The sequence below is a fragment of the Hippocampus comes genome, unplaced genomic scaffold, assembly GCF_001891065.2.
Source record: "Hippocampus comes isolate QL1 unplaced genomic scaffold, H_comes_QL1_v1.1 scaffold82, whole genome shotgun sequence".
NCBI lineage: Eukaryota > Metazoa > Chordata > Actinopteri > Syngnathiformes > Syngnathidae > Hippocampus > Hippocampus comes.
The window spans coordinates 1,754,253-1,771,557 of record NW_017805135.1 but is presented as its reverse complement, the minus strand read 5'-3'; the positions used below and the strand labels follow the sequence as shown (position 1 = coordinate 1,771,557).

The following is a 17,305-nucleotide window of genomic DNA, read 5'->3' as shown; positions in this document are numbered from 1 at the left end:
GGGGTGGGCGGGGAGAGCTTGTTACGTAATAGCGTTTTTTTTCTTTGCGTGCTCGTTACGTAACGACGTCGGGTTTATGTGAACCCTCCAGATGTGTTGGAAGTGATAGATAGATAGATAGATAGATAGATAGATAGATAGATAGATAGATAGATAGATAGATAGATAGATAGATAGATAGATAGATAGATAGATGGGATTTACAAAGTAAAAATAGATACAGTTGTAATAAATAGCTGGTCAAAGATACAATTATCGAATGTGTTGCTGAAGAAATTGAGCTTGAGGAGTCCGAAATTATGTTTACTTCAAACCAGGCTCATGTATTGAAACATTTCGGATGAAATCGTGCAACATCGATTGACAATATGCAGTGTTCACTAATGTCATTGAAAGTGTGTGTGTGTGTGTGTGTGTGTGTGTGTGTGTGTGTGTGTGTGTGTGTGTGTGTGTGTGTGTTGGGGGGGGGGAACAAGTGCACTCATGAGATCTGATGTATTGGACCACCAAGCGGTCTTAACCGTCTTAAAGGGTGTCACTAAACCAAATCAAGAAAATAAAAATGTAGTTGTATACAGACAAAAAAATCGATAAGGTAATTATTCACAAAAAATAGAAACGTTGAAACAATCTTTTTACAGTGTCTATATGGACAATGGAAATTCAACTTGAGTTTTCGGGGAGACATTTTTTGCACTTCATGATAAACATTGCCCTTTCTTTTGTAAAGAAACCAGTAAAAATTTTGCTGAAAAACCCGGAGTGACAAAGTATTCAAAAAGCTTGTAAGAGAAAGAATAAATGGTATATATGATGTTTAAACATTGTGCTGCAGTTCAACGACTAAAATATCCCACCTGCCCAACTTTTGTCTGACATCCGACAACCTATTGGAGTTTTATGGGTATTGTTGCACTAAGTGCTGTGTATTATATGTATGTACTATAGTGTATGAACAGTAGTTTGACAAAATTGTCCTTTGTAATTTTGTGTTCAACTGATTACTGTACATGAACGGTGCGCTACATGTGTCCATATGTTGTTTCAATAAAACGTCAACCAAAATACATTTCACAATCTGCTTTTATTTAAAAAAGGCAGTCACAAGATATAAACAATCATAGGATACTAAGTGGCAGACATTGCAATTGTCCTCCATTAAGCGATTTTACTAGTATCCCAATTATAAAGTTATATGCTAAATGTACATTATTTTTGCAGATCAAAAAAGCAAATTTCACCATTTACAACACCTGCTGTTTTAGGAGACAATACATAGGCACAGAGACCAAAACATTTGCGGTTTTACTGAATATTTCACAAAAACTTCAGTCTGCAGAGTTGTCCAACTGCTTCCTTAAGGCAGCTCATTTGCAAAAAAATGACTAATATCTAAGAACCACATCTTCGTATAAATAAGAGGATGTGGCATGCAAAAAAAGGGGGGGGGGAGTCACACTTGAAAAGTTGTCTTGAAAACTTAATTTTCAACATTTGACAATGACAGTCAAATGTCAAGGATACATAAACCTGCACAGCCAGGTTTGTTATTGTCATCAAAAAACAGACTGTATAATAGAGAAGGATCAACCTGACAAGATGCTTTGCTTGTAAACACTATTCGACATCAGGGGAAATTTACACATCACCCGACAAGTGTAATTAAGGGTCTTAGTGATGAGTTGCCATTGGCCTAGCAGAAGGAGCAGTGGCTCACTTGCATGAGACAGGGCCAAGTGGTCAACTCTCAAAACAGGCTAATTTCAGGTAGGCTCAAAATAGGATATGTAATTCTTCATCCCAGGTGTATTGTCATAGGCATGTTACCAAAACACCTGGGGACAGTTTCAAATTACGGAAACAGTGTATTCCTCCTTAACCCATTCACTCCCAAAGACATATTTATATGTCTTTTCACACTCCACACGTTCAACCCCAGATACTTATTTTTTTCAATTTTTCCAAGATTTAGGGTAAAAAAAAAATGGGGTCTAGAATTGGCTGGTACTGAATGAGTTAATTACATTTCTTTGGCATCAAGCACAAGGTGACTTCGGTGGAGTCCTCAGTTTCCGACATGAGGTTACAAATGTCGAAAAAAAAATGTGATCATGTGGCATGTTCAATCAGTGCCAAATTTACTGTTACTGACATTACTGTATATCATTTTATATTTAGGCCCCAAAGTGCTTTCATCCAAATATTTACTGTAATTGTGACTTTACAACTACATTAGCGTTGGTTAATAATGAAATGGGGCACGTTCTGACTTGTGCCACTTTTCTTTTTGAGGATTACTACATGAAGGTAAGTTTAAGTTTTGGGGAAGTAGTCTTGTCTCTATTCTAAGTAGTCTCTATTCCTGTGTTAGTACACAGGAATAGAGATTTCATGATGTTGGGCCCTTCTACAAACCATCAGACTTAACAGTTTTGGTAATAGAGTTTGAAAAAAAACCAAAAAACTTCTTGTTTCACAACGTAGCCCATTCATGGAGTAAATTGACCATGGCTCAATTGTAAACTAAGAACCCCATAATTTTATGACACGTCAATTCTCCAACGTAAGGGGTTCCTGGACACAAAAAGGATGAGAAGCCTGTTGTAAGGCACTTGATGCATTAATTGTCCAATTCTATTACATAGTGTATGGCACTTAGGAAACCCCCAATAAATAATAAAAGGAAGACATTTTTGGATCCTGCACTCTGAGTTTCGGAAACCCTGATTTATGATATCAATCGAGAATGATCTCTTACCGTCAACTTCAACCAGCAGTTGATTTCTTCACAGTAAAGAAACCTCAAATATAAACTTAGGAGTCAGGCCAAACCAAAATAAACAACATTAAAAATAATAAATACTGGATGGTTTTCACCACCATACTGCGGTCACTTCTTGGCCAGAGTCTCAAGGTAGCCGATGAATCGCCTCAGATTGACTCTGACGTTGTCGAGCACGCACAGCTGTTGCGGGCTGTACTCGTCTCTGCCCGCCTTCCGGATCTGATGACAAAAAAGAAGCAGCATATGTACCTACAACCACGTCTTATCCCAAATGCAGTCAAAAAATGCACACACAGGAATTGCTAATGTCACGTGTGACGGTTTGAATTTCAAAACAAAAACAAAAAATACAGTACCTTGGCCTTAAAGACAGGCTGAAGCATCTTCAAAGCAGGAAGTAACTGGATGCTCTTGGCCGCCGTCTCGGCCTCCTTGCCATCCGCAAACACATCGAAAAGGGCGTCTAAGGCCTCGCCGTTAACGACCAGGTCAGCATCATTGGTTGCGACTTGGAGCAAGCCGCTCCCAATCATCTGTAAAAGAAATGGTTCTTTAAAATAGATACAAGCCTTCGTTTTACACACAGATCCTACAAAATAACGGTAAAGCGGGATTTATCACTTTATCCAGAGATGGAAAACTGCATTGTCCCGCCCATTCGGCGTCGGTGCAGTTCACACAACAGCAACAAGGAGAAATGGGTAGAAAATGACAGCTTTTCAATGCACCACTGATACAGAATAACCAAATAAAGATGGAAAAATTCTGACTTTTACAGGCAATGTGAAACGAACCTCAAGGGTTGGAGCTGAGCCTTTCTCTTTGGCGAGGGTGCTGCCAGTGATGCCCAGGATGGCGACTGCGTTGACTCTCACGCTGACAACATCACAGCGGGAAGCAGCTTCACTGAGGCTCATTAGCTGCTGCAAGTTTATCGACTAATAGAAACGAAACAAAAATTGTCAAAAAAATAACAATAAAGATGATATCGCAATCACCCCCCCCCCCAAAAAAAAATTGACATTCGTGTTACCAGAGGGATGTTTTTCGAGGTGGTCATCTGCAAAAGAGCCCGCATCGCACTGATGACTGCCTCCAGGAACTCCTCATCTTTAGGGATCTCTATCAGAGTGGTAAAAAGACAAAATATAAGGTGTGCACACTTTTGGGAAAGGAGCACAAAGTGCAATGTTGATTGGTTGGAGTTGATTGGATGACAGCAAGAAAAAGTGTTGTGCCGTTGGTTATTGCAGGTTGGTGAAGATGCGTGGGTTTGCAATGCTGACAGTGAATTGATCGATCTCTGAAGCTTGGCTCCAGGAAAAGTAGTAAAGTCTGGACACTCTTGATCTACTGTACGTACTACGTGTCTCTAACCGTACTGAATCAATCTATCAATAATCCAGATCAATGGAGTTCACAGCAGTACCTGGTGCTCCAAAAACCAGCGCGGACAAGTGCTGCGCAGCCTGCTGCAGGGCTTCTGCCCCGCCCAGAGACTCGGCGTCCATGCCGGACAGGATGCTGTGGAGGCACGTGAGGGCACGAGACTGGACGCGCCGCATTCTGTCCAAGGAAAAGAGCAGCGTCACTGAAATCCCAATGGCTTTAAAACCTCTCGTGAGGAGTGAGTTTACTTCTTTTGAAGGCCTCTCCAGTTGGTAGTCTGGCGGCACACGTCCATGGCTTCTTGCTTGGGGAACAGCGTCTTTTTGAGCACCTTCAATCAAGACAGCAAATATTAGTATAGTACAAATAGAAGACAAATAATACATACATGCGTTATGAATGCACAGGCACGCATGTGGTTGGACATTATAAAGGTTTGCATTCACCTTCACAACCATATTGACCTCCTCCACTGAGGACATTTTGTTCTTTCTTGGTGGGCCTATTTAAATTTGCGAAAGTGCAAACAATGCATGATATGCAGTTGTTTTTTTACTATGCTCACCCAATCTTTCACACTCACAGCGACTTTCTGGTTTAGCCTTGGGAGAGGACTGTTCACCTTGAACTCTTATTTTCATGATATTAAAACATATCGATCCACCTCCTTTAGTGATTTTCCTCATTAAGGCTGCAGATGAGCCAGAGCCTATCTTAGCTGACTTTGAGCAAGAGAAGTAGGCTCCAGTAATAGAGACTGAGCCATGCAGGAAATTGTGCATGCGTGCGTGTGGGTGGGTGGGTGAGAGAGTTGGGGGGGGGGGGGGCAAGAGTAAATTGACACCCCCCCAAAAGTGTTTAGAACTGTTGATATTTCAACCATAAATACACACAAACTACAAGCCCAAACATTTGAATGTTATTTCGACTCATCAAACATTACATTAAATAAAGTGAAACTGAGACTTGTCACTTTTTCAGACTTCCAATTGCTATTTTATAATTATAGAGGACTTTGGCGCTATCTTGAGGAATCTTAACGTTACAGAGTACAACAATGCAACCAAAAGCCCCAAATCTTTGCTAACAACTGACAATAGGTTTAAACACACACACACACACACACACACACACACACACACACACACACACACACACACACACAGCCACATACATACGGGATTCACACACACATTCACACCTATGGATAATTAAAGAGTCATCAATGACCCCAACATGTATGTTTTTGAAATAGGAATACCCGTGCAAGTACATGACGAATAGATTTCACTGTGCTGTATATTTCTCAAATTTGCCTTTTCTGGGATGTTGTGGTTGATGAGGGCAGCGTGCACCTCTGCCGACAAACAGAGCGGCGACATGAGGCTCGAAAATCCATCAGCCGTCGCTTCACTTTCATCGCCACTTGACGATTCCTCCCACTCGTCGTCTGAGGGATCTGAATGGACACACATCACAAGGCTCTTCGAGAAGGTGTCGTCATTACATCTTTCACGAAATGCAAAAAAAAAAAAAAAAAAGATAACATGGCGGCCATGTCAGAGGGAATCATGTCAGTGTTAGCCTCACCGTCAGAGCAGCACATGTTGACGAGGATCTCCAGGGACGTCTGCTGGGCCGTCAGCAAGGCCGCCGCCTCCCTCAACTCCTCCAGCTCCCTCTGGACGCAAACAAGCCGCCTTGTGAGTGAAGACACTGGCCAAGATTGTTCAGCTGGTTAAATCACAACATCCGTGTGTGTGTGTGTGTGTGTGTCTGTGTGTGTGTGTGTGTGTGTGTGTGTGTGTGTGTGTGTGTTTGTTTGAATAGACAAAGCCTGAATGGGGGATCTCAGATGGATGTTTGGAGTGGCTGCAGCATACCAAACATCCACTTCAATCTCATCACTTTAGAGATGGCTGAGGGTGACACATCTGTCTAGCCAAGGTCGTGGTACTCGCCTACTGGGTACCCTAGACAGTAAGTACCAGCCTGAACATGACAGCTGGTTTAAAATAAGGTAAGAAAACATTTATTATTTTATTTATTTGTCTCACAATGGAAAAATGTCCAATTTACAGCAGCAAAATTATGAAATATATATATATATATATATATATATACATACACACACACACACACACACACACACACACACACACACACACACACATATATATTACAAATTTAGCCTGTCAGTGTGGTATGAGTGTCTAACAGGGGCAAGACAAAATATTGATCTGATACAATATTGATACAGCATTTTGTCACTTGCTGTCGACTGAAAATGACATCGCAGTGCCCAAGGGGTCATGTAACAACCACCAACACTCATCTGTCTTCTGGGTTTGGTCATGTAACGTTTGCAAGAATACCACATTTAGAATGGTGGGGTCACATTGAACATCTTATTGTAAAGATGTTTAGGGACTTGACTTTCCCTTTAATGTGAATATTTTTCAGTAAAAGTGCTTTTCAATTTCAACTTCCTGGTGTGTGAGACAGTATATTCCGAAATGCTGAAATAGTAGAGGAGTATAGTTTCACACTTTTGTTGTCCTACTGGATTGTAAAGAATTTTCAGCGTTCATACTTCACTCCAGAAACTGGCACAATTGAACTATCTGTACGGAGGATCGTGTGTCACACATTTGAGATGACTGTCTGTCATCTTCGTTAAATATGGTATAAAAAAGGCGTATGCTAGGATATTTAGTTTTAAATCGTATGAGCTCTTGTCATAGAATAAAATGCTGATCAAAACCAGATCGTGAACTTACAGGCAAGAGATCAGAAAAGTCATCATCGGAATCTCCATTTTTCACTCGCTGTGCTGTTCCCTCCTCATCCATCTCCTCCACAGCGGGCTCCCCGCTCACGTGCGCCTCTATCCCTGATGCGGGGGGAGCATCCTTGAAGCGTGCCTCCTCTGCTCTGTGAAGTTGAGGGATGAGCTCACCCGCGTCCAAATCCAGACATTGGGACACTGTGGTGAGCACAGCTGTGAGGGTCTGAGCCTGGCGAGCAGCGGGGAGGCTTCCCATCATGTTCCACAGTGATCCTGTGCCAAAACATTACATTCAGACGATTTCATGGAAACATTATGCAATCTGTAGAAGTACCCCCCCCATCAGCTTCACACCCGCATTCTGTGTTGGTGCTACCTTTCCAACGCTTTGACTACATGCGATCATAACATTAGAATCTAATTTATCACAACCATTTAGAATTTGGTACATATTTAGTACTAAATGAGGGCATGAAGAAGTGATAAAGAGCACCTGCAGCCAGTGTTCTGAGGAGAGTGTGCGCCATGCCAGGCTGGTTTGACAGCAGTATGCCCTCGAGAGCTCCATGCACATGGCCATTGATGCTACACAGCAGCTCGGGGTTGTCCTCCGACACCGTGTGCAAACAGTGCGCTGTTTAACCGCAAAAAATAAAACATTAGCTGTAGCTTAAAGGTTTGGGGATTTCAACCAAACCTTTGGATTGAATGTCAATGTCACCAGCAGAAGTGGCTAACTCCACGTTGTGGGGGTGTCTCTCCAGACAATGGACTACCACATCTAGAAGACCTGATTTGTTGAAAAGGAACAGTGCCTGGTTGCTGCTCTCGCTGGAAAGGACATGACAAAGAATCAAGCAACATGTCACATAATGAAGGACAATAAATGGATATGGTTTGGGATGTTGGTCTTCTGTAAAAAATAAGGTAATTTTTTGGTGACTGTCTGGTTTAAAAAAAATAACAATAATTACAAATCTTTATGCATAGGAATGCATTGAATCTTGCAAGGCTGTTAACCACATCCCAAACCAACAGGTGATATTATAACCCCAAACAAAGTCAATGTCCACAACTTTTCTGTGTGGTGAGAGTGGCTGCCTTTACAGCAGCTCCTATACTTTTTGTTCTTCTCCTTTCTTCCTTTCATAACTTTGCTGCTGTAAATTGGGAATTTCTCCATTGTGAGACAAATAAAGGTTTTCTTATTCTTATTTTCATGGATTTTCATGACCGTAATAACCCTGGTTGAAAGTGAATAAAACTCAGTAAAACTATTTTAGGCTATCACAAGCTGAAAGAATTTGAAGTAACATCTGGAAAATGCATAGTAACATTTGTGTAATGAAAAAAGAAAAAAAAAAAAGGACTCAAAAATTGGTACAATCACTTGTGGAAAGGCCACAATAACAAAACCATGAGGAGGGTGTCTCACATTCAGGATGGATTGAAACATCAGTATACCATAGAAAGAATACAAATAGAAGTTGAAATTTGAATAGTGCCGGCTGCTCGCGTCTGGCACACCATCAGAGCTTTGAGGACATCTGAGGGCTTCCGTGTTAAAATAATCCACCGGATGACCACCACAGCACTATAACAGCCATTTGTGGTGCTGTCCAAATATTTACAGTCTTGCCGTGCACTGCAGTATCATCACCTCCCGAAACACAAACTACCGATGGATTTAGCGGTGCTTACCAGAGATTCCACAGTAGGCTCACTGCCTCATTGAGGACGTTCTCAGCTTGGTTCTTTGGCTCTTTGGTCGGTACTGCGGCACCGTCGAAACCTGCGCAACACTGGGAAGGAAACAGACAGCTGTATTGAACGGACGGGGAAAAAAAACTCCAAAGTATTCATCCGCTTAATTTGGCTAGTCATCAAACAACATTGCCATGTGCCATCCACACGCTTGAGCCAATACACTTTTTTAACATGACAAAAATCTCACAGCACGCCCCATAACACACCACCTTATCTATATCTATATTTGTATTGTACTTAATTGAACGGTCTACATTGAAACTGTAACATTCATTTTGTGAATTTGTGAATGCATACACTTTGTTTTTCTTCTCTCTTATTTCTACCCACAATCTTGCTGCTGTAGACTGTAAATTTCCCCAGTGTGGGACAAATAAAGGATATCTTATAACATAAAAGTGGCAAAAAACATTTTTCTACAGTATAATTAAAGAATGTAGAGGGATCCGTGAATAATGGACCCCCAAAAGAAGATGGTGGTAAAGCACTACTTTTATGTGACACTGGACATGGCCTGTCTAAATGAAGCTCCTCACCTTCATTCACGGTAGTTCCTCGGCACCAAGATGTCACAATATGGTGCCAAAGCAATTGTTTTATATTAGACACGGTTATGGACTGAGACAAATACTGCAAATAGGTGAGTCTTTCACCAAATAGCAGCGGATAGGTTCCCGCAAAAAACAAACAAAAAAAAAAAAAAAACAAATCGGTGAATATACCAGAAGGAAATCACTAATTTGAAAAATACCATAAAATGGCCACTTTCGATCATGGGTTCTTGTGACTCATATGAAACAAGCCTGCTACGTTCACCTTGGCGAGTGACTTCAAACGTTGTTTTTTTTTAAAAAAAATAGCTGCAAAATTTGGTGTTTACCATTTGAAAAGCAACGTTAAAAATGACTCAAACATTACATTGGAGCAATCAAGTTGAAGCTCAATCCCAGCATACAAAGTTGATGATGCCGATGGCTGCCGTCAGCCCAATGCTTAGACAGCTGCTGAGCAAGAAGAAAAAGAAGTGATGCGGCCAGTGGTGAAAAGTGCTCACGTTTCTGAGCAGTGCTGTCAGAGGAGTCATGACGTCGCGCTTCACCATGTCCTCGCACACCTGCGGGCCACCACATGCGCTCAGATTTCTGTCGGTGGAGACACAAACGCACAAGTGCAAGCAGTTTGTTATGTTTGATGGTGAATTGCTTTTTTGCAACTTTTCCATTTTAAGTAATAGTTCTTATTTGCCGATGAAATGTTTGCTATCGGCGGAGACGACAGAGGTAACTCGATGACAGAACGCAAGTACAAGACCATATTGATGTACGTTTCCTGGATAACAGACGTCTGGACTGAGGAAGTCACTTGAAGGAGAAAGCTGCTTTGTTATTACAAGGCGCCCTCTGTAGGTAAAACCAGAGAAATACAAACACAACACTGGAGTCTGGCAAGCTTCAAGACCCTGTGAAGTGAATTCCGTGATTTGATTCTAAATGCATCATACATGTTTGACGATTTTTTTTGTTGTTGCTGAAAATGTACAAAGACTTGGAACTATGTACTACTCAAATGTAGTGAAGTAACGATAATCAAACGTCACCATACGATATCATGACATGAACCTCAAGATAAGATAATCATCACGATATTGTGGGGAGATTGTCAATGTAAAAAAAGCTCACGATACTGAACAAAAGCTCGCAATATTGAGAAAAATATATATATTTGAGTCGTCAATGAGTCGCCGCTCACCCACTATATAAGAAACTGATCGCCTTTGTTTGCATTGCCCCCAATTCAGCGCAAATGTGACATGCAGTTAGCTCGCAAGCTTTGCCTCTGATGGCCCCCTGAGAGTGCAAGGAAAGAAAAAAAAAAAAAACTTTCATGCTGCCTCCACGAGGAAGATTCTATTTGCACCTGAGTGCTCCGGCGGCGGTCTCCCTGACGGCCAGGCTGCTGTCCAGCAACATGGGACCAAGCCGCCTCACTGCGTCCCTCTGTAGAAAGCTCGGGATGCTCTGACTCTGCTGGACTACCCGAGAGATGCCGGCGCATGCACACTCCCTTACATCCGCGCTGGGACTCTCCAACTAGGGATGGAAACACTCGTTAACTTAATGTGATTTTTCCAGCATATAAAATTTGAAGGTGGCAATCTCAGACATCAGTTGAGAAGATGTAATGTTGTACTGTATGTAGAAGTGCAATGATTGAGTAGCTGACAACGAATCAATGTTTTTTTCTGATAATAGATTATTTATTTCGATACCCTTTTTAATTTAAAATTCTCAAAATCCTCAGATTTTCAGCCTCTCAACAGTAAATATTCCTCGATTTCTATAGTTTTCCATTAAAGTATACGAATTATATTTGTTTTGAGTTAAAATAAAACATTTGCCTTTAATTTGGAAAACAATGATCAACATTTTGGCCCCTTTTCCGACATGCTAGGGATGAAACCAGCAACTGGAACATAGTTAAACTTCTGCGCATGTTCTACTCTGTCAATAAGAAATAATGACCTGCTTTTCAACAAAAGGATGGAAACCAAAAGCTGTTCATTTTCATCGATTATTGAAATAACTGTTAGTTGCACGCCTTGTTACATGCATACGCATGTGTGATGATCACAAATGGTGCCACCTCTGCCTTAGTTCCAGCTCGGGAAAAAAACTTCGTGAATTTGGTCATTACTGGAAAAAGTAAACAGGACGCGAGGTCATTCTATTGAAATAATGGAGTGTTCTGTGTTCATTTATCCAGAACAGCATTGGTGAGGTCATACTCAAAGCTTACCACTGTTGGACTTTAGTCACATTGCGATTATGCACACTGACAGCTACAAATCACGTTGAACAACACAAGGACGACTCTGGCGAAGAGAATATGTTGTGGAATTGTCCAAATTTGCTTGTAATAGACTACACTTACTAGTTTTGCATTACAGGGCAGTTACGTCATTAAGTCGTTTACATGCAAAAGTTGTTTTTAAACGAAAATTGGTTGCTGCTCTCTCCTACTTTCTCCAGCAGTTCCACCGCCGGGCAGTCGTCGTCGTCGTCCGCGAATGCCTCCTCCTCTGCGGCCGCTTCCTTCACGGCGGTCACAGGTAGTCCGACAGCATTGAACTGAGGACGTTTAAACTTTGTCGTCTTACTTTTGCCCATTCTGAACTTGTTTTAAAGTGCAAATCTGGAAAATTCGAGGTTAATCGGTCGCAAATTTCAGGAAATAACCCTCAGAAATGACGATGAACGAGGAAATGGCCATGTGGAAGATAACTGCCGTAAAGTGCGAGTTTTGCTGTTGTACCGTAAAGCAAGAAAAGGTGTCGCAATCGTATTGAGAGAGCGGATAATAGATAATACAGTAATAGATAATACTATACAGTAATAATAGAAACGTAATAAAAGTAATAATTACCTTCATAGTAACGACTCATCGATAAAAAATATCAAGTTTTAATTCATAATAGTAGCTTGATTATGAATGCGGGTTTACAATAAAAATAATAAACATGGTGGTGTATACTTATGTTTTTTAATTATATCTTTCCAACCTATCCTTGTTTCCTTCATTCCTCTCATACCACCCTTTAACCATCCTTCAAAACGATCCCTATGTCCTTGCTTCCTCCAATCAATCCACACTTCAATCTTTCCTTCCAGTTATTTCTTTATTCCTTTGTTACCATCTGTGTTTTGCATCTTTTCAATTAGTTCATCCTCCCTCATCCTACTTCTATTTCATCCCTCCTTTTCTCCCAACCTTTCATACATCCTTGCTTGCTTCCTACTCTTTTTTTCCTTCTTCCCTTTCATACTATGCGTTAGAGTCCTTCAGAGACAATAATAAAAATAATACATTAATAAGTGATACAAAAGACATTTTCATAGCTGGTATATTTATTGAGTAAACACTTTTAAAAAATAGAAACATTTTGATAAAATACATGATCAACAAACACACAGATGTACTGTTAAGAGGAATTGAGCAGCTTCAACATAAGCACAGCTACAAAATGGCTGTGTCCATTCTTCTCTTTCTTGACAAATCGTCATCACCATAAGAGGTTAATGTCCCCCCCAGATGTCTTCGGATCACCCACAATCGTACACTTACTGGATGTTCGGCCGTGGTTTGAGTATAAGCTTTCCCGTCTGGTAAGAGCCAAAAATAATGAACACATTGAGACCCAGAAAATGACCCAAAAACACGTGTCAAGAAATGCATATTAACTCACATCATCACAGGACATGTTGTATTCCGCTAAAACTGTCCGACACCTTGCAGCTATACTGAGGGTGAAAAGGGTCAAGGAAGTATGATAACCGTAGAACAGGAAATTTGATGGAAGGGAAAGGTCCTGCCTATTCAGTTCTATTCTATTACATTAAATTATGTTTTGAATAAATACAGGATTGAAGAATAAAAATACAGTAAAAGTAGCGTGAAAAAAACAAAAGTAAAAATGAAAAAAAAATCCTTTGAAAGGACAATTAATATTGTGCTCAATTTTGGTAGTTCCCACTGAAAAGGATACATCGACGGCGCCACCACTCGCTTATGTATCCCGGCAAAGAAGAGTGCGATGAGCGTGATGCAGCTGATGGTGAAAAAGGGATGATTCCACAGCGATGAAAAGAAAGACACCTGCGGGACAAGAGGAGCACAGCCACAACAGTTACAGACACAGTTCTCAATCTGCTAACATGGTGAGCTAATGCACTGCTGCATCACAATCCGGCTAAAATCTTGAACTATATATATATACAAGCAAATAAAAAGTAATGTTTTCATCTCCATATGTCCCCATTGAAAGAAGAATTTAATGCATACCTTCTGTGTATCGGGGTCGATCAACCAGTTCCAAGCGCCGGTGGCTGTGCAGACTGACACCACGATCAAAATCACTGAGAAGAAAGAAAAGGAAAAAAAAACAAAGTCATTGTTATGAAAACATAATTAAGCGGTGTATGAATCTTTTGCCTGACTTACTTCTCCACCTGCCTGTTGCAGGTTGTAAACAAGAGACATATTCTGTCAGTCTTCTCTCAAAGGCTTTCAGGTCTGATGGAAGAATGAGTAATTGTGATTAACAACGTTGTAAATTCGGAGTCAAGGGAATACATGTGTCATGCTGTGTTATACAGTACATTATGTGCACATCTGGATTGTAAGAGCTAACATGTCAGCCACAATGCTACATGCTAACGTCGAAGGGAGACGAGAATTAAATTCAACGCCGCGTTCATTTTAATGCCTTCCTGAGATATTGACATTTAAGAGTGATAATCGAATAGGTCATTTAAAAAAATCGCTGAGTGTTGAATAAAAGAGCTTTTACAGCGTATTACCTTCGGCCTGCTCCAATGAGTTCATGTCTATTAGTCGTGGTCACGTGGTGTGTTCCTCAGCAGCCGGCGGTGGGTTGTGCCGTTCGCTGCTCTTTGCATGAAAGACAGGCCAAACGGACCAATTAGCACCTGTAGATTGATAAGACTCTCGCTCAATAGGCGGGTATAGTGAGTAAAGCCCCGCCTTTTCGTCGCTCTGGCCCAATCACCAAGTTTAGTGTAGTGCCGGACCTTGAGACTGATGCCACTGCTGGAAGAATCAAATAAATAAAATAAATGTGTTACTATTGATAATAATAATAACAATTTCATAAAGAAATTAGAACTGTATTGTGAAACGTAAATACATCAACAAAAAATAATTTCAGAAATAAACTGGATTTAGGTGTGATTCATGGCATAGTGACTCACACACTCGCACACAGTAGTACATGTGATGATGTATGCCTTGAAACGGCATGGTGTAATGACTGACGTCAGGAGTCCGAAATCACTCTTTTGTGTGTGTGTGTGTGTGTGTGTGTGTGTGTGTGTGTGTGTGTATACAGTATATATATTATACTCTCCAGTACATTTGACTTAACACTATTATTAATTTTAGTACTTGTTTAAATTCCTCACCTTTGACAATAAATGTATAAATATAAAGAAGTCAAGTGCATATTCCAAGCCTTTAATATACTTTTTAAAGTAATCACAGGAAACAAACAATCAAGTATTTTATTCAAAATACATATTTTCCGATCAAAAAATATGCAATTCCACATCAGGAAAAAACTATGGAATCACCAATCCCAGAGGATGTTCATTCTGTTGTTTAAATTTGTCGACAAAACGCGAACACAATGCAAAACTACTGTAAAGTCATTTCAAATGGCAACTTTCGACCTTTAAGAGGGTTTTGTGTCACATTTGTGATTTATTTTCGTCTACATATTTCAACAACTGTCAGACTTCAGCCTTCAGTAATGATATAGATAATGCTAAAATGATTAATGCACTCACTCACTGCAGGTGAAAATCAAGCCAGTTCTCAAGATTAGTTTTAAAGAAATATATAATTCTTCTGTGGTTTGTTTGCTAAATTTGCTTTTTACATTATAGTTCAACAACCACATTTAAAACCAAACAAATGAAACAGGGAAAGCAGATTTATGTATTCAATCCCTTTAACCTGACCCAAAGGTGGAGAGGAGTAACTACTTTATTATGTTTGTTTTAGTGACACGCATGTCATGATCTGTAGGGAGGCACTTTTTAAAACATTCCAATATAATAATCTGTTGCAAATTATTTTGCAGACCCCCAAATTACGGTTCGCGGACCCTTGGAGTTCCCACGACATCAGTTTGAGAACCACTGCTTTAGAGTGTGTACTTGTAGTGGTTGTTCACAGGCTGTAGTTTGTTCGGCAAACGGATGTTGAACTTGTCTTGAAGAAGGCTCTCTATCTCCTCACTGGGCACGTCCCTCATATCATAGACGTCCACGCCCTGGTTAACCTGGAATGTGACTTCACTGTAGGTCCATCCGATAAGAACCCTGAAGCCTGTTGGCGTTTGCAGGGAGCAGATGGACTTGTTGATAAACAGCGAGGTGGGGTTCGTCTGGAGACTGTGAGTGGCATCGATGAAATATCCGGCATCGCGTGGCGTCAGAGTGAAGCAGTACAAGTTCCTGATCAACTGTCTATTCACCAGATTGGAATTGGCAAACTCAGGATTGACAATCTCCGGCTTCCTGTCTGTCTTCTCCAGAATCCAGAAGTCTCCTTTATCAATGAGACGGAAGGTTCCGGGTACCTGAACTTGCTCCTTCCCGGAGACGAGCTCCAGCGGCTCCCACAGTTGCGAGGACCCCCCGAAGCTGACGTCTTCTATGTAGGGCTTCCCGTCAATCACCACCTTATTAATGAGGTGACCTTCCAAGGGGGAAAAGTCACCGATGGAGCGTTTGAACACCCTGGCGGCCAACACGATGACGTCGTAGCCCATTTCTCTCAGCGCCCAGGACAGCAGCAAGTTGTTCTCCATACACCAGCCACCACGGCCCTGACGAACTATCTTGTCGAAGATGACTTCCACGTCCATGCCGATTGTTCTGCCACAGTGCATGTCGAGGTTTTCAAAGGGGATGGACATGATGTGCTGCTTGTGGATCAACTTCAGCGTGGTGAGGTCCGCTTTGTCATGCGGGCCCTGGAACCCGATTCTTTTGAAGTATTCCTCAAGGTTCATCTTGCCTGTAAAAGAGAGGACATATTTTTGACAAAAATTGTTATAATACAGTGGTACAATGACTTCAGAAAACTTGAAGTTTATCAAGTTACGAGCCGTTGCTTTGTTGCTTTTTTATACACATTGACACCATTCATTTATATTAACTGTAGATTTAGAGAAATGTTAAATTGATCCGAATGCACGTTCTACAGGATCGGTCTTTGTAAAACAACGCTTGATTCGCACAATCACTGCCAGTTGAAACGGCTGTGTGCCCTGCGATTGCCTGGCAACCAGTTCACAATCACAAGAACATGCAAACTCCGCGTCAGCATTTTTGTATAGTGCCTGTCTAAACGTTGTCTTACTACACAGGAACAATGTTTATTGTGGCTTTATTTTGTAAAGGGAGTCTTACCTATGTCACATTTGCACTTTGGCGTTTGTGCCAGTGTATGTGCGTGGTATTCTCGTTGCGAAAATTAAAAAGAAATGGTATTGTTGCACAAGGCGCGGGCACACCGAACACTCGAAATTTACGCAACAAAAGAAGCGTTATGTATTCCACCGGTCATCTAAGTACTTATAGTTGCGCATTAAAATTTTAAAAACGATTGTTTCCACCCTACCTTTTACTTGCAAAAGTGATGCGCCCAACCCGAAAAGTCATTAATTTTGCTCTGTGTATTCACATCCGCTGTTGCTTCTCCAAATAAAATAGCTTCGTCACACTAATCAAGTACTGTATGCGAACTTTACTTCCGCACCCTCAATTTACAGAATAATTTTTTTGCTGAGATTACATAGGCAAGTCTTTTGGGGTTATGTCTCTCTCTTTTGCCCATGTAGAGACGGAATTTTTGCCGATTTCTCTTTGCAAATCAGCGACAGCTAAGAAAAATTAGATGGAGGGCATGTGTAAATAGCAGTTTTCAGATCTTTGCACAGATTCTCAATTGGATTCAGATCTGGATTTAGCCATTCAAAACCTGGATATGTT

The 17,305-nt window shown here is 40.9% G+C and overlaps 3 protein-coding genes and 2 long non-coding RNA genes across 6 annotated transcripts; 2 read left to right on the top strand and 3 right to left on the bottom strand.

Moving 5' to 3' along the window:
* The first annotated feature begins 2,216 nt into the window (after positions 1-2,216).
* On the top strand, positions 2,217-2,465 carry LOC109514013 (uncharacterized). Its single transcript, XR_002167911.1, has 2 exons — positions 2,217-2,331; positions 2,372-2,465. It is a non-coding gene; the product is annotated as an uncharacterized LOC109514013 (long non-coding RNA).
* Positions 2,466-2,486: 21 nt separating this feature from the next.
* heatr3 (HEAT repeat containing 3) lies at positions 2,487-12,043 on the bottom strand. The gene is made up of 15 exons (XM_019866765.1): positions 11,750-12,043; positions 10,647-10,819; positions 9,784-9,871; positions 8,664-8,764; positions 7,684-7,793; positions 7,456-7,596; positions 6,955-7,235; positions 5,765-5,855; positions 5,491-5,633; positions 4,423-4,505; positions 4,215-4,351; positions 3,819-3,907; positions 3,580-3,723; positions 3,142-3,318; positions 2,487-3,004 (listed from the first exon to the last, which is right to left on the bottom strand). The coding sequence occupies exons 1-15, from the start codon at positions 11,894-11,896 to the stop codon at positions 2,891-2,893; spliced, it is 2,019 nt and encodes a 672-aa protein (XP_019722324.1). The 5' UTR covers positions 11,897-12,043; the 3' UTR covers positions 2,487-2,890.
* On the top strand, positions 11,761-13,342 carry LOC109514014 (uncharacterized). Its single transcript, XR_002167912.1, has 2 exons — positions 11,761-11,838; positions 13,254-13,342. It is a non-coding gene; the product is annotated as an uncharacterized LOC109514014 (long non-coding RNA).
* On the bottom strand, positions 12,614-14,191 carry cnep1r1 (CTD nuclear envelope phosphatase 1 regulatory subunit 1). The gene is made up of 6 exons (XM_019866798.1): positions 14,087-14,191; positions 13,728-13,799; positions 13,569-13,642; positions 13,273-13,382; positions 12,973-13,027; positions 12,614-12,889 (listed from the first exon to the last, which is right to left on the bottom strand). The coding sequence occupies exons 1-6, from the start codon at positions 14,109-14,111 to the stop codon at positions 12,848-12,850; spliced, it is 378 nt and encodes a 125-aa protein (XP_019722357.1). The 5' UTR covers positions 14,112-14,191; the 3' UTR covers positions 12,614-12,847.
* A 1,179-nt stretch (positions 14,192-15,370) lies between these two features.
* Positions 15,371-17,027, bottom strand: LOC109514002 (arylamine N-acetyltransferase, pineal gland isozyme NAT-10-like). Of its 2 annotated transcripts, none has more exons than XM_019866787.1 (2): positions 16,935-17,027; positions 15,371-16,328 (listed from the first exon to the last, which is right to left on the bottom strand). In XM_019866787.1, the coding sequence occupies exon 2, from the start codon at positions 16,321-16,323 to the stop codon at positions 15,451-15,453; it is 873 nt and encodes a 290-aa protein (XP_019722346.1). In that variant the 5' UTR covers positions 16,324-16,328; positions 16,935-17,027; the 3' UTR covers positions 15,371-15,450. The 2 variants fall into 2 exon arrangements, with proteins under 2 accessions (XP_019722346.1, XP_019722347.1); XM_019866788.1 differs by lacking the exon at positions 16,935-17,027 and adding an exon at positions 16,724-16,928.
* Between the last annotated feature and the right edge of the window lie 278 nt (positions 17,028-17,305).